General features: G+C 40.0%; 1 protein-coding gene across 6 annotated transcripts in view; it reads right to left on the minus strand.

The window, feature by feature from the left end:
• Nucleotides 1-17,268, minus strand: part of LOC144669566 (TOM1-like protein 2) — a 116,434-nt gene that overhangs the window by 15,329 nt on the left and 83,837 nt on the right. For 4 of the 6 annotated variants that reach the window (XM_078532058.1, XM_078532060.1, XM_078532059.1 and 1 more), the window contains exon 12: nucleotides 7,211-7,286. In XM_078532058.1, the coding sequence (XP_078388184.1) occupies nucleotides 7,211-7,286 (76 nt within the window). Of the gene's footprint in view, nucleotides 1-1,649; nucleotides 1,716-7,210; nucleotides 7,287-17,268 lie in introns of all 6 variants that reach the window. The other 2 variants (XM_078532056.1, XM_078532055.1) reach the window with 1 other exon arrangement.

Raw genomic sequence — 17,268 nt, forward strand, 5'->3', positions numbered from 1 at the left:
TATACATAGCACTTTAGACAGTGAGGAAGATTACATTTCAGAAAGGGCAATGGAAAATTAAACATTTCACAATAATTATTTAAAATAATCACAAGTTGAATAGAGCTTTTAACAAATGATTAATAAGTAACAACTCTACAAGATCACCCAACAACATAAATGACCCAGCATTGGAATCAGCAAGTACAGAGGACGTCCTGCAATAGCCTCTGCTTCATCAATTGTTTAAGTGAAATAAATGCCTGTTGGAAAACCAAGTTGTTCCCAGTAAAGCAAAGTAGAAACACGCTTGCTCCAAATACCAAAAACCCAGACAGGTTGGATTGAGAGTTACAATACCCCAGGACACAGACAGTATTGAGGGACTTCCACCAGCCTAGATGTATACAGTTAGCAATACTAATTCTGCCAATAAAATATTTTTCATTCTCTGAAGACGAGAAGAATTTTACAAAGAAATCAATCCAACAGGAGGGAGAGTGTTAGGCAAAAGGATTTAGTAATGTTTGTTCTTCAAAAAAATAAGAATGATAAAGCGACATCTACCAAGTGATTTTTAAAAACAAACTAAACCAGATTGCTTTAATTGGGAACAGAAACAGAAATACCTGGAAAAGCTCAGCAGGTCTGGCAGCATCGGCGGAGAAGAGCACAGTTGGCGTTTCGAGTCCCCATGACCCTTCAACAGAACTAAGGAAAAATAGGGGAGGGGTGAAATATAAGCTGGTTTGTGGGGCGGGGGGGGTTCTCCCTATTCTCTCAGGGTCATTAGGACCCGAAACATCAACTGTGCTCTTCTTCGCTGATGCTGCCAGACCTGCTGAGTTTTTCCAGGTATTTCTGTTTCTGTTTTTGTTTTGGATTTCCAGCATCCGCAGTTCTTTGCTTTTATCTCTTGCTTTAATTGGGCTTTGTTTGATTGTGGGGAGATGCAGGAATGGGGAAGAGGAGGAGAAAGAAAGTTATTCATGGTTCCTACCCCAACTGAGCTATCCAATGACTTTTGGAATTCACCTTTGAATAGGTGGCCAGCATCCAAGATATAGTTTGGGGGGGGGGGGGGATTTTCTTGTTTACCTTTCCCAGTCCCTTAACTACCTTATAATCCTCTATGGAGTTATTTCTTAGGACCTTCCTTTCTAGGCTGAAAAACACATCTCTAAAGATATAAGGGATAAAGAAACAGAAGGATATGCTGATAGGGTGAAGTAGGTTGAGAGAAGGCATATGTGGCATATAAACACCAGCATAGACCAAGTGGGCCGAGTAACCTGTTTCTGAGCTGTAAGTACACGTAATTCGTCAGTTGTAGAAATCCAGATTATTTTTTAGGTTAATTCCTAGCAAGGCGCTTGTTTTTTTTGCATGCGAGGAAAGGAAGGGAATCGAGCAGCAATGTAGGCTTTGCAGTGAGAGTTGGAAGGGCAGGGGACGTACTGGATGGGAAGAATTTCATCATTCTTAATATTCAGGGAGCAGGTTTTTAGCCCCCAAATCCTTTCAATTTGATGTAAAACACAAAGACAACCACCGTGTCATCTCAGGTAAGGTCGTCACCTAACACTGTCTGCGGCATCACCAAACAGCCCACAGGTCAAGGCCCTGAAGGGCAGAAGATGAACCAGCCAGAGAATATGGTGAACTCTCACCAGTCCTTGGTTTAACATCCAGGTGTCTATCGTTCCGTTCGTGTGCTCATTCAATGTATCCTTCGTCTATTTCAGAGAAATTATCACTCAATAAAAAACAGGTTAAAGCAACTTTAAAAGTCTATACTCAACTCACCTGTGTTTTAAAGGACACTGTTTTTCGAGAACCATAGAAAAGTTACAGCATAGAAAGAGGCCATTCAGCCCATCATGCCTGGGCCAGCCCCCAAAAAAGAAGAAACCAGCCGCTCATTTTTAATCCCACTTTCCAGCACTTGGTCCGTAGCCTTGCAGGTTATAGCACTTCATGAGTTGAACGTTTCAGCCTCAACCACCAATTTAGGCAGTGAATTCCAGTCACCCATCACCCTCTGGGTTAAGAAGTTTCTCCTCAGGTCCCCTCTAATCCTTGTACTAATCACCTTAAATCTATGCCCCCTGATAATTGACCCCTCAGTTAGGAGAAACAAGTCTTTCCTGTCTACCCTATTTTGGCCCCTCATGATTTTGTACACCTCAATTAGGTCACCCTTCAGCCTCCTCTGTTCTAAGGAAAACAACCCTAGCCTATCCAATCTTTCCGTATAGCTGCAATTTTCAAGCCCTGGCAACATTCTTGTAAATATTCTCTGTACTCACCCCACAGCAATTATGTCCTTCCTATAATGTGGTGACCAGAACTGCACACAAAATTCCAGCTGTGGCCTAACCAATGTTTTATACATTTCCATCATTACATCCCTGCTTTTGCATTCAATACCTCGTCCAAAAGAGGAAAGCATTCCATATGCTTTCTTTACCACCCGTCCTGTCACCTTCAGCGACCTGTGCACTCCAAGGTTTCTCATTTCCTCAACCCTTCTCAATAACCTTCCACTTATTGAGTATTCCCTTGCTTTGTTCACTCTCCCTAAATGCATTACCACACACTTTTCTGACTGAATTCCATTTGCCACTTTTCAGCCCAACTCAACCAAACCATTGATATTATTCTGGAGACAACAGTTATCCTCTTCACTATCAACTACACAGCCAATTTTTGTGTCATCTGCAAATTTTCCAATCACGTCTCCCACATGTAAGGCCTTTTTTTGGGATGCAAGTGTTGCCGGCAAGGCCAGCATTTGTTGCCTATCCTGAACTGCCCTCAAGAATATGGGTGGAGAGTCGTGCTCTTTATAAAACTAAAAGCCACCTTTGAGCTATGCAGGTACGAAGGACACAGATCTGTTGAGTTATTTGATCGCAGCAATAGGAGCACTGCAATTCTTGAAGTCTCTGGGTAATTGAGAGTAGAGGGAAGAAAATAAAAGCAACCAGTGTTCTTGCTAAACAACAACTTCAACCAAGAGCCTGTGTACATGGATGCCAGGTTAAGGACAGCATCAAGCTCAGCTGCAATTTTCTCAACAGCTGATAGTTTAATGATACTATTAAGACTCCAGTTTAATGATACTATTAAGACTCCAATGATCTCTTGGCCAGCGTATCAGAGGAGAATCTCCACTGAAATGGGCCCCTTCAAGGGATCAATGTCTTCAGGAGAGAAGATTGGAAAGTAATCCAAAAATGCTTAAAGAATTTACTATCAACTTGAATGTCCTTGTGCTTTGTCGCCTGTATCCTGACTCACACTAAATCCTGTTCATCCATCACCCCAGTCTTTGCGGACGTACACTGGCTTCCAGTCCAGCAATGCCTTAATTTTAAAATTAATCCTTGCGTTCAAATCCTTCCACAGCCTTGGCCTTCCCTATTGCTGCAACTGTCCCCTCCTCTACAACCCTGAGAGAACTAAGCATTCCTCCTACTCTGGTCTCCTGCGCATCCCCAAGTTTTTTCAACTGTCTCAGCCCTCAGCCCTGGAAATCTCTTCTCCTTTTTGACACTCCTTTAAACCTACCTTCTTCACCTGTCCTAATATCTGTGGGTCAGTGTTAAACTTTGGGCAATAATACTCCTGCGAAACGTCTTGGGAGATTTCACTATGTTGAAGGCGCTATATAAATGTGAAATATTATTGCCGTTTTCTACTACTTGAAAATCTCTGAAGTAGTAAACGATGGTTTTAGGAGAACTTTCTTTGTGATATTGATCCCCAGGATGTAAACGAGAATCAGCAAACTGAACTGTTGAAAGGACCCAAAACATTAAAGTACCTGGATCAATGCCTATAATCAATGTTGTCACTAATTCAGCTTCATCCACATTGGTTCTCTCCTCATTCAGTGTTGAGACAAATGTTAAACATCTTACAAAATAATCATCTTTTAAAATTGCTTTAAGTAAAGAAATGTTAATGACAAGTGCTGTTCTTCAGCCTCTGTTGTAGGGATATAGAGAGATCCAATATCCCCAGTGCCTCACCAGACATTGAATAATGAGTAGGGCACAAATACATACACCACCTGTTTAGAGTTCATTTGAAGTCATCATCTGGATAACTGAATGAGCCCTGACCAAGTGTTGCTTAGCTACAATTAATTATCTTACAGAAACTTGGAGCTTGGCACAGGTTTCTCTTTAGACTGAGTCAGGGGTGTGAATGGAAATTTAAATTGGATGGTAAAATTACTTTCATCTCATTCCTGGGGACCTTTGGAAAGTTAAACGGGCCTCTCTCTTGACCCACCCAAGTGACCTTTTAAGATACTTACGAATTTCCAAGAATAGTAATGAACAAGAACTGTAGTTATCCTGTAATAATTTCAATTAGTGTTTACTGTAAATGTATCATTAGAGATGGAGGCAGTGCAGCACAGGAAAAGTTTGTATTTATATAGTGCCTTCCACATTCTCAGGATGTCAAAGTGATTCACAATGGTTTACAGGGTGTTATGAAGTTAATGTTAAGTAAATCAATTTTTTACTTTTCATTCCTCACCATCTGCATAAAGTGACATCACTATTGCCAGCTAGAATGGAAATGATGGTGGGGAATTTCCCCATCAATCACACTGAGTGACTGGGATTGGTTTTACACACAATTTGTATTATATAAATTATTCTCCACTCGCTGCATTTTCCTGGAGAAATAACTATGCTTTTATGAGGAGACGTTGCTGTAGCTTTTAGGTTATGAGTTCTGTTTTCTGTAGCTAGCAAAGATTTTTCTTAAACAGATTCTGTAGACCATTTGCTGTACTGCTCTGTTAACATAGAGTTGTTTGCAAAATAGACTTGCAAATCCTTCCTCAAGTCCCACCCAACTCAGTGGTTAGCACAGTGGTGTCAATAGACACTGTTCCTTTACCTCTGCTCAAGATCTCATCCATTGCAACTGAAGGACCAGAGGGGAAGTGAAGAAACTAATAAGAAAAGCAAGGAGAGCGCATGAAAAGAGGCTGGTAGCAAACATAAAAGGGAATCCCAAGGTCTTCTATAAGCATGTAAATAATAAAAGGGTGGTAAAAAAAAGAATAGGGCCGATTAAGGACAAAAAAGGGGGCTTGCATGTGGAGGTTGGTTAAATGGTGGAGGTATTGAATGAGTACTTTGCATCTGTCTTTACAAAGGAAGAGCTTGTTACCCAGGTGAGAGAGGAGGTAACTGGTACACTAGAAGAACTTACAATTGAGAGGAAAGAGGTATTGGAAAGGCTGTCTTTACTTAAAATAGGCAAGGTACCAGGACTGGATGAGAGGCATCCAAGGGTACTGAGTGAAGTGAGTGGAAATTGCAGAGGCACTAGTGATAATCCTCCAGTCTTCCTTAGGCACAGGGAAGGTGTCAGAGGACTGGGGAACTGCAAATGTTACACCCTTGTTCAAAAAGGGTTGCAAGGATAAAGCTGACAACTACAGGCCAGTCAGTTTGACCTCAGTAGTAGGGAAACTTCTGGAAACTATAGTATGGGATAAAATCAATAATCACTTCGAGAAGTGCAGGATAATTAAGGAAAGCCAGCATGGATTCATTAAGGGAAAATCATGTTTAACTAACTTGGAATTTTTTGAGGAGGTAACAGGGAAGGTTGATAAGGGAGGCTGTTGATATGGTGTATATGGATTTTTAAAAGTTCATTTGATACAGTGCCACTCAACAGACTTGTGAGAAAAATTCTAGGTTATGGAATAAAAGGGAAAGTAGGCACTTGGATAAGAAATTGGCTGAGTGACAGGAAACAGAGAATAGTGATGAATGGTTGCCTTTCAGTTTGGAGGAAGGCTTGTAATAGAGTTCCTCAGGGGTCAGTGTTGGGACCCTTGCTCTTCCTGATATATATTAATGACCTACACTGTGGTGTGCAGGGCATGATTTCAAAATTTGCAGATGATACGAAGGTTGGAAAAGTTGTCAACTGAGATGGAGATAGTCTTGAACTTCAAAAGGACATAGACATATTGGTGGATTGGGTAGACGAGTGGCAGATGGAGTTCAATGCGGAGAAGTGTGAGGTGATTCGTTTTGGCAGGGAAGATATGGTGAGACAGTATAAAGTAAAGGGAGAGCCTTTAGTGCAGGAACAGAGGGACCTTGGTGTATAAGTACATAGGTAATTGATGATGACAGGGCATGTTGAGAGAGCTGTAATTAAAACATATAGTATCTTAGGCTTTACTAATAGGGCCATTGAGTACAAGAGTAAGGAGGTCATGTTGAATTTGTATAAGACACTAGTTTGGCCTCATCTGGAGTACTGCGTCCAGTTCTAGGTGCCATACTTAAGGAAGAATGTGAAGGCATTGGAGATGGTGCAGAGATTATTCACAAGAATGATTCCCAGAATGAAGAACTGTAGCTATGAGGATAGATTGAAGAGGTTCGGACCGTTTTCCTTGGAGAAAAGAAGGCTGAGAGGAGGCTTGATAGAGGTAGTCAAGATCCCAAGAGGTAAGGACAGGGTAAATAGTAAGAAACTGTTCCCACTCAAGAGAACATCAAGAACTAGAGGACGCGGATCCAAAATAATTGGCAAAAGGAGTAAATGTGATGTGAGGAAAAATTTTTTCACCCAGAGGGTGGTTGAAATCAGGAACAAATTTCCTGAAAGGGTGGTGGAGGCAGGTTCAATCGAGGTATTCAAAAGGGAATTGGATGGCTACCTGAAAAGAGATAATGTGCAAGGTTACGGGGATAAGGCGAGGGAGTGGGGCTAGGTGAAATACTCTTTCAGAGAGCCAGTGCAGACTCGATGGGCTGAATGGCCTCCTCCTGCACTGTAAAGATACTGTGATACTGTGAAACACACTGTCTAGGTGCTGAAGCCAGGCCCAAATCCTCCAATCTGTGGCACTGTGTTGGTCCACCAAACCCCACCCCTCCCAGGAACAACTTTATGTAAGAACATTTCAAAACTTTCAAATGCACAAATTTCATCTGTATTTTGAAAATAAAATGGAACTACATTTTAACAACTAATAAGTCTCACTTGTTTGTAAAAAGCATTGAATTTCTTTAAAAAAAATGTTTAATGATTTTGATGAAGTGAAATTCACTTTGCTTCAGCAAATACAAAACTGGACCAAATCCACAAATTAGAGAATAAATCAGTAGAAACCTATGTTCATTATAATATTTAATGAGCTGTGTATAGGAAATAGATTTGAAGCAACACTCACCGCTCCGGTGTTCTGTTGTCGAGTATCCAGCGCTCCTGCCAGTCCTTCAATTGCCTGAGGTTCTTCATATTTTACACTGGAAGAAAACCAACATTCTCTTGTTAGCAATGTGCTTGTTGATTAATCAGTCTCCATAACCAGCCTTAGAGGATGCAACAAATTGAAATGTTGACTGCCGGATTCACTATACCGAGAAGAGGAGGGAAGAAAAACAGCTCATAAATAGCAAGCTGTATCTAAATTCTTATCCTTCCATTCACATCCCTCCATGGCTTTGCCCGTCCCTATCATGTAACCTCCTCCATTCTCACAAAATCTCTGAAGTCCTCCAACTCTGATCTTTTCTGTACCTCTGATTTTTAAATCAAATAGTCATTTGGTAGTACAGAACTTGAGTATTGCTGTAAAAAAAAGCCATGTCTAAGCTTTTTGTCTTGCACTCATCAGGACACCAATATAAGGGAAAGACAACGATTTATACTGAATGTGAAGAGTGCTGATTGGTTGATAAGTTGCCATGGAGAATGCACCACTAATGGTGACTGACAGTTAACTGCCAAGCATTGTTTGAAATTTAAACCAGACAGCTTGACGCCGATTCCTCAGGGCATTGCCTTGACCAATGAGTCAGCGAATGGCTGTTACTTATTTTGTTTAGCTGAAACAGGCGCAATGTATGTGCATGTTCTTCCTGTCTGCAAACAGGGTCCTGTGCATTATTATATGTAGCTTCCAATACATGCAAACGCGCTACACTGTGAGTCCAACTGACCATCTTAAATTGGTTGTCAACGTAATTCTTAGCACATTGAGGATTATTCAGCAAATGTTGTCCAATCGCGGAATCACATCTAATGTCGGACACTGTGTTTTGGCTGGGTATGGTCTGTACCCTGCCCGTTGCACATTTTAAATCGCTCCACCATTCAATGTTTGCCTTCAGCCGCTGAAGCCCTAAGCTCTCAAACATCCTCTCTGAACTTCCATCTTTCATTCCTCCTTTAAGACACTTCTTGAATCCTAGCTCCCTATCTGCTCCAATATCTACTCCTCTGGCTCGGTGTTGGATTTTGTTTGATAATGTTCTTCTGTAGTGCTTTGGTACGTTTTACTACTTTAAAAGGTGCTATACAAATAAAAATTATTGTTGATGTTTATGTTTTTCTTGCACATGGTATAGTAACTGTTTCGATCCTTATCATATATTTTTTCCCTCCCCCTTTCAATACTTCAACTGAGTCAAAAGGATATAAATTTCAACTCCTCAGAAGTGTCTGGTTAGGCCGTGCTAATAGGACCCTGTTAGGTAAAGAGCATCAAGAGTTAGAGAACCAAGAGAGGTAGGTGGAGTTGAGGCCAAGTTTTTGGCCAGGCTCTTCTAATGAGGTAAAAATGTCCAGTAAGCAGCTGAACTTTTATAGACTAAAAGATCTGATTTGATCCTTGGTTTTGTATTGCCCAATCTCAGCCACATTTTATCCCAGTGGCCTCAGTTATTTAAGGAGTAACAAAGTAACCTAGTTCCTGCTCTGCTGTGACTGAACATGTTCGGAGAGGGCAGCATTACACTTCCTCTTTCCATTCCTCCACTGGAATACCCCATAGGTTATTGCGGTTAAGGCTTGCACAAATGACTCTTACTCAAATGTCTATTGAACCATACTCCAAGCAACAAGACAATGATTTCAAAATGAAAAGGGGAAATGTGGGGTGAAGGGGATGAAGAGAAGACAGGCCACTTGGGTTGCTTCAAAAGTAAATGGCAGTGCAGTTTTAAAAAAAACCCAAGAAACAGTAATTACAATTATTAGTTCCCTCCAGTAAATGCAAGTATCACCACCTTACCAACTGAACTGAAAGCTGATCAACTGAAGGCAGCAGCATTATATAACGTTAGTACCTAGAAACAGTACACTTGGCTAATCACGAGAGCACACCTATTCCCTTTCACCCACTGGAATACATCCCTGAATAAAACAACATTATTCCTCCACATTCTAACAGAGCAGTGAGACTAAAGCAAGATGCAAAGGCAGCAGAGTACAGGTGAAAAGGCAATTTTAAATATCAATGGTGATTCCATTGCTAATTATATGCGATAAATTTGTATAAGAGCTTAGGGCATCTGAAGAGAGATTTAGTTTTTCTGTGTTTACTTAAAATATAATTGAAAACCATTTACAGAATACAAGAAAATGCTGATTATTTGGACACATCACACAGTGTAGCCAACACAGTAAATGCAATACAGACAGAATAAAAAAGTAAAATATTGCAGATGCTGGTAATCCGAAATAAAAACAGGTTCTCTTTTCACAAAAGAGCATTGTACTTGGTTCAAACTTCTTGTGTCAACATGGATCTTAAATATATCAATGAAAAAATAGAGACATGCTGTCAAAACCTTTCATCTTGCACTCATCAGAACAGACGCAAGAATACCAAATTTCAAAGGGAAACATAATTTATATTACATGAGAAAAGGGGGCTGATTGGTTGATTTATTGACTGTTTTTCCCTTTGAAATTTGGTATTTTTGCATCTGTCTTGATGAATGCAAGGCGAAAAGCTTAAGCAGCATGTCTTTTTATCAGCAATGCTCAAGTTCTGATCTTAAATATACACAGATTGCCAATGTACAGTATCTTCTGCAGCAATATTCCCTTTCATATAAATTCTTCTAGTCAGAAGATTCTTAACAATTTGATGGTTAGCACTTTAAAGTCAAAATCCAAATTATGGCACCATACACACTGGTGACAGATTTGAAAGTAAAAGTCAACAGTAAAGAACAAGTAGAATAATGGTAAATCAGACATTTTCTAAGGAAACTATATATTAAATTTTAGATTCGAAAGTAGTTTGTTTTAATCTGAAACAGTGTTTTAATTTCAAGTTACCACTTCAAGCAAAATGGATGTTTGATAGCTCACTTTAAACAAGAGATTCCGATGACAGCTTTTGATCATCTGTCCTAACAAACAAGGTTTCTACAATCCCTGAAATTTAGAAGGTTAAGGGGTGATTTGACCAGATATTATGGAGGAGAACAGATAGGGAAGATAGATAGAAACTAATTCCGCTGCATGAGGAATCTAGCACTGAGGCATAACCTAAAATTTAGAGCCCCGGCCTTTCAGGGAGTGTGGTTAGCAAACACTTCTATGTGCAAAGGGTGGTACAAGTTTGGAACCTTCTTCTGCAAATGGCAGTAATTAATCATTTATTAATTTTAACCTGAGATTGATGATACCCTTTTGGTTAACAAAAAAAATCTAAAGCATATGAGGCAAAGGTGGTATACAGAGTTAAGCTGCAGATCAGCTATGATTTCATTACATGGTAGAGCAGACTAGAGGGGATAGATGTTGCTCCGCTAAAGTGCAAGTGGGGAGTTTAATATCTGTACAGGCCATTCAGCCGATCAGCTACTTAGAGCCTTTCATCCATTTTATGTTATTTGTACAATGTGTACACATTCAGGAGCAACATGACAATAAAAGTGATATTATACCCCAAGGAGGACCACATGGTCAAGTATCACACTGCTATCATCCAGTTCCTCCTTTCAAATTTCCAATGCAGGAGGCAAAATGAAGCTAACAATTAACTCTTGCCAACAATGAAGTTTTAGCAGCACTGTGCAGTAAAAGTTCAAAAGTATATGAACAAAATGACACCTAATGAAACAAATTTGTATTAAAAAGTTGCCCAAATTAAGGGTCAGTTTGCATTTATGCAAAGCCTTTCAGACACTCAGGACATCCCACACTGTTTCACAACCAAACAATTTCATTTCAGCATAGTCACTAGACAAACACAGCAGCCAATTTTCGCACAACAACATTCCATACCCAGCATTTAAATAAATTATCAAGTATTTCATTTGATGAAATGGGGAAAAGGATCAATGCTGGTCAGGAGAACCAGAAGAAAGAGCCTCAGTTTAAGACCACATCTAAAAGACAGTGTAACTATCCGTCAGGTCAGTCTAAATGACATACTCAAGCCTTGAAGTGGCTTAAACCCAAGATCTTCCAACTTAAGAGGTGACGGTGCAACAAGTCCAGACTTAAGGCTCTTGACATCATATTCAACACAACATTGAGGTCATTTCAAATCATGTCCTAGACTTTAAGTACAAGCTCTTTTAAAGTGATACACATTATGGCACAAGAGTCGCATCATAACATTAAATGACACAGCATGTTCCTGAGGTGCTGCACATGAACACAAGGTAAGTCTTCCTTATGTTTACCTTTTACCTTGTCTTTGCTCATTATTAACAAAAACACCTCTAATTTTTTTCCCTTCCAATTTCATTTCCTCTTCTGAATGCCCTAGTGCTGGAACTGATCTGGAGGACATTCCCAAGTAGTCAACTAATCACCCTCCAAGTGTGAGTGAATGCTATTGGCTATTTAACCACAGGGGCAATTACAACTGAGCAGACATTGGATAGGGCTCAGAAATAAGAGTCCTTGCTGACTTTTTACTTGCTATCTGGTGGGGGTGGTAGGAAACCACTGAATGAAGCAAAACCACACCTTGAATCATGGAATCTTACAGCACAGGAGTAGGCCCATCATGCCTGTTGACTCGCTGAAGGAGCTATCCAATTAGTTCTGTTCCACCGTGCTCTTTCCTCATAGCCCGCAAATTGTTTCCTTTCAAGTATTAATCCAATTCTCTTTTGGGAAGTTACTACTGAATTTACTTCCTCCTCCCTTCCAAGCAATGTATTCCAGATCACAACTCACCACCTAAAAAAAATCCTCACCTCATTTAAATAAATCAGGTTGATCCATTTAGATAAAGAATAAATCAAAGCATTCCTGGTTTACAGCAAGACAACAGAGTTCAAACCTAATTTGTCATGACACACCTCATGGCTCAATACCCAAGACAGAGCACCCAGTTCAAATGCCTTGCAATAAGATGGGGAGATGGATGATGGATCTGCATGACAAAAAATCAGAAGGACAGGAGAAACAGAGGCACTGTGTACATGTAAAGCAACTTTAGTAGCAGACACGGAATGTCATGCATTACTGCTTCAAGTCCATACATTACAGCTCTCTCTGACCCATTGAACAGTATTGTTGAGCAATTGCTTCAATATTTAAAAACATTTATTCAGACAAGTCTCAAAAAGAGTCCCAGTAAGTGTGATAGCACAAAGAAACTCTTGGACTGGTCACCACAGCTAAATGAGTAGATTCATAGAATCATAGAATGGTTACAGTACAGAAGGTGGCCGGCCATTTGGTCCATCCTGTCTGTGCCAGTGCTCTGAAAGAGCAACTAAGTTAGTCACACTCCCCCACCATTTCCCATTGGCACTGCAAATATTTTCTCTTTCAGATAATTAGCCAATTCCTTTTTGAAAGCCCCGACTGAATCGGTCTCCACCACACTTCTGGGCAGTGCAATCCAGACCCTAGCCAATTTTTTTCCTCTTGTTACTTTTGGTTCTTTTGCCTATCACTTTAAATCCTTGTCCTCTGGTTCTCGACTCTTCTACCAATGGGAACAGTTTCTCTCTATCTAGGCTCCTCATGATTTGAGCACTTTGATCAAATCTCTTCTCAACCTTCCAAGGAGAAGGACTCCTGCTTCTCCATCTATCAATGTCACTGAAACCATTCGTATAAAACTTTTCGGCACCCCCTCTAGTGCCTTCACTCCCTCCCTAAAAGATGGTTGGAGAGTAAGATGCACTCCAGGGATTTCTACGCCACCTGCCTTGTCCCTCCTGGATTGTCTGGTGGTCACCCATTTCCCCTCTGTCTGGAAACATTTAAACCACATAGTGACCACGTCCAAAAACTACCCATAAAATTCAACCTTGTAGATGCACAGCACTGACACCTGCTGCTGCTCAAGTTCCAAAATCCAGAGCTCAAGTTGCTGGAGCTGACAACACTTCTTACACTTGTGGCTGCCCAGGACATAAGCGGAATTGAGATGCCCAGCCATGGTTGAGGCAAATAGCATGGATGCAGTTACGGAGTAACTAGACAACCATGAAGGAGAAAGCAATAAAAACATATGCTGATGGTGTTAGATGAAGAGGGGTGGAAAGAAGCTTGTGCGGAACTTGAATGGTCGACACAGACCAATTGGGCCAAATGGCCCAATTTTGTGTTGTAACTTTTATGTAATTCTACATAAAACAAAATAAGAACATGCAAATATATTTATTGTCAGGAAGATTATAATAATTTTCATAATGTTATTGGTATTTGTGAAGTACAGTAATAGTGGGATGTGTGTGTGCGTGCGCTTGTGTGACTTAACTGAATTAAAGGCAGCTGATCTGAAGCTTTGATGTATCAGAATATAAGCTGGGTTTGAAATTTTAAATAGGTAAACATGAGTAAAGTTTTAGAATGTGAGGTGTAAAGGGAGCATTTGCATTTTTAAATAAACCAGAGTGGCTTGAATTCAAAGAGGGGGATGAAATGTTACACCTAGCCAGAAGATGTTAAGAAACAGTGTGTTTATTTTTCCCAAAGATTACTGGTAAAATTAGTACTATGATAGATTTTTATTATTAGAGAGGTAAAGTCCAAAGACATAGTGAAACAATGGGAATTTGCAATCAAAGGGGAAAATATGTATAAAGAAGAGAAGGCAGTGTGTAAGGGCAGGCATTTTAAGATCTAACACAAGTGTGAAAAGCCTCCAGCATCTAAGCCTCGAGCTGCTGTTTACAAAGAAGCTGAGAAAAACTCACTTGGAATTTGACTGTTCAGGGTATCGTGTTACTTTGCTTGGGTCTTTTAAAATGTATGTGTTTTACTGTTGCCTTAAAGGAGGTGTAACTGGGAGTTAGACTAACTAGGTGAGCTAGGAGTTATCATAGTAGTAATTTGTAAACCTATGTATGTGCTTAAAATCATTTTTTAAATTTAATAAAGATTTAATTTAGTTTTGTAAGAAACTTACGAGATTCAGTGGTCTTATTACTATTGAATTCAAGGCACACATCTCGAAATAAATACAAATTGTAAAATAGTTGTAGCAATTGTTTAAAGTTTCCCTCTGGGATTTGAACAGCTCAGCATTTACTATCCACTGTGCCATAACACTTGTGTACATTGGGAGTTAACAAAAATCTATCCACGCAGAATTTGCTACTGACTTCCTCAAGATGCTAAAATGTTTAAACTTTAATTACTCATTCTGCCCAACTGCAGGCAATAGGATCATTGCATTAGAAAAGTTACAGTTTGGAATTAAATTCTGCATCAATTGTTGTAAACTCACCTAAATAAGTAGTGCAGTAGAACAATTCCAGGATCTCGATCAAAACCATTGCTGCCATTTTATAAGCTTCAGCCAAGTTTCAAAACTAAAAGTTCTTAAATGAAGTGCTCAACCAAATCCATTTCATCATATCCCAGTCCAATTAAGAGAGACTGGGTTGGGTCTTTGGCGGTCAAACTTTTCGAAAAAGTGGGGATCGGTGAACGGGCCACTGTGAATAATAGCATCAATGATGAAGAAAAGTGCAATAAGTAACAAACTGATGAGGAAAAATGGTACAAAGGGCTTCAGGTGTTTCAAATACATCTCCGTCAAAAGCTGAGGACTAAGAACTACTTTGCAACTGGAGAAGTATTTTCACACGACAGGCTCAAATCAAAAATAGAACGCCTGAAAATAGAACACAGTGTACGTACACAAGGATTAAATTCAGAGATCTTGCTTTTTTTTTTAAATGACACCTCCAAATAATTGCATGGGTACATATGATGCTTCACATGCTTTTGCTGTTTAGCAAGGGATCAAATTTTTATTGAGTACTCCAGATCATAGCACAGCGTTCCCTTTCAAGAGATCAATTTCCTTCAAATTAATTTGGCTTTACTACATACTCCCTCCATTTAAAGTCCACCCAGCATCATTCCCTATTAAAGAGGCCAGGCATGAAATGTGCTCTCAAGTCACACTCAAGTATTCGATATGAGTAGAAATTGAGAGAAGCATAGAAAGAGGAAAAGGCTCCCATGGGCTGGGGACTTTGCCAAAAAGTTGGGGAGACCCCAGGAGTGCAGTCCATCTCACCAGCCTTGTACTGATAGTGAAACCCCACCCAAGCTCTACCCCATACCTTCCCTACTCCTAGTATCTTTTTTGTAGCCATCTGCCATAATCCTAACTCAACAGCTTTTTGGGAGAGAGGGAGTGTTCCATATTTCCATTAGTGCTTCCTGACATCAACCCCAGTGGCCTAGTTCTAATTCTTAATGTTCTCCCCTCATGTGGGCTCTACCCATCAGAGGAAATAGTTTCTCTCTATCAATTCCTTTATCATCTTAAACACCCCAATTAGTTCCCTTAATCTTCCTCTACTCAAGAGAGTGGAAGCTTAGGCTATGCAACCTGTCCTCATAATTCAACCTTCTTGCCCTGGTAAATCTGTGCTGATCGAGGTGCTCAACATGTTAAACAGGATTTGATAGGGTAGATACTGAGAAACTTTTCCCTTGAGGAAATCAGGAACAAGGCGACACCATCTTAAAATTAGAGCTAGGCTATTTAGGAGGGAAATTAAGAGGCAATTTTTTCACACAAAGGGTAGCAGGATCTGGAACACTTTGCCTCAAAAGGCTGTAGATGCTGTTAACATGCACAGCAGGCATCTGGTAAAGGAAGAAGCTGCAGCCAGTCTGTTTTCAACATGTGCTGTACTGGGTTTAAGTGCAGACTACTTTTTCCTTCCACAGTTCCTCCCTCAAACAGTTGGAAACTGGTTCTTATCTATGTGCCCTAGCTTTTCCCCAATTAGTATCAGCTGCTCTTAATCACAACTAGAGCATGCACTCAATTGTCACAGCATTTGCAACATTAACAAGATTCCCTTCTTTTGTAAAAGAAAAAAAACTACATATTTACAGACAAGATTTCAAAAAATACTGCAGAGAGAGAAATAAATCTTACACTCGCAAGGCTTGCATCATGAGGATTCCTAAGACTACCGGGAAGCAATCCTTTTGGTAAAACAGTCAGACAATTGATGGCTTGTATCTACCCAACTGAGGTTGGAGATTTCTTTTTTCTCCAACATTTGTTTCAAACTCGCAATATCAATTCTTAATCTCATCTCATTCAAACTTTTTATGAGTGTACACTATCCCAAAAAGGAACGACTGTCTTCATAACATTCAGTAGGCTTGGTTTCTTCATATAGCATTTCCCCTAACGTCTTTGATAAAAAGACTGCCATGTCAACTGCCTCAAGTGCAAGAGTTTCAGCAATCAGAGTACTTTTTACTATTCTTATTTTCTTGGCTTCCCAGGCCAAGGGGCAACATTTCTCGCTTTCTCCCATTAGAAATATTATAAAACCAGCTGTGCTCAAAAACCCATCACATAAGTTTTCATGAGAGGCATCACCAGAAACAATCAATTTTATATTCCTGGGGTCACCCAAAGATGGGAATTTCTGTACACATTTCTCCATTTTTTTTGCCCAAAAAATGTTCTCGACCTTTGTTTGTTTCATTACAGTACTCAGTTGTAAGACATCAAAATTTGCACTATGCCTTGTCTGTGTGCCCAGCCAATTCAAATGCCCAACTAGACTTCACAGCTGCTCCATCTCAGCTTTGGAAGCATCCGCATCTTTTTGTGAGGACCTGACAGAGTTGACTGTGATAGGCTTAACATGTTCTCAGTCAGATTGTTGTCATAAAGTAACATCAGATCCATGTTGCCTTGTTTCCAACCCAATATATTTAAAGGCCCAACTTTAATAAAACTGACTTAACTGAAAAATATCATACTGTGGAAGCATTGTTCAAACCACAGACACACTTATTTAACTTCCGAAGTCTTCCTTCTACATCTGACATCTCCTTAGGAGGTTGGAGAAACACTTCCCTCTGGAGGCGATTCTCCTGCACAAATGCAGTTTTCATGTCCACTGATTTACATTCCCAAGAAAATGTTGCTTAAAAGGGCCAGTCTTTTAAAAATTACCTTGCCCATAAAGGGCAAGTCCATTCTGACCTCTATCTCCTAAGCAATCTTCAATACCCCAGGCCACT

The sequence above is a fragment of the Cetorhinus maximus genome, chromosome 29 (assembly GCF_964194155.1).
Source record: "Cetorhinus maximus chromosome 29, sCetMax3.hap1.1, whole genome shotgun sequence".
NCBI classification, from domain to species: domain Eukaryota; kingdom Metazoa; phylum Chordata; class Chondrichthyes; order Lamniformes; family Cetorhinidae; genus Cetorhinus; species Cetorhinus maximus.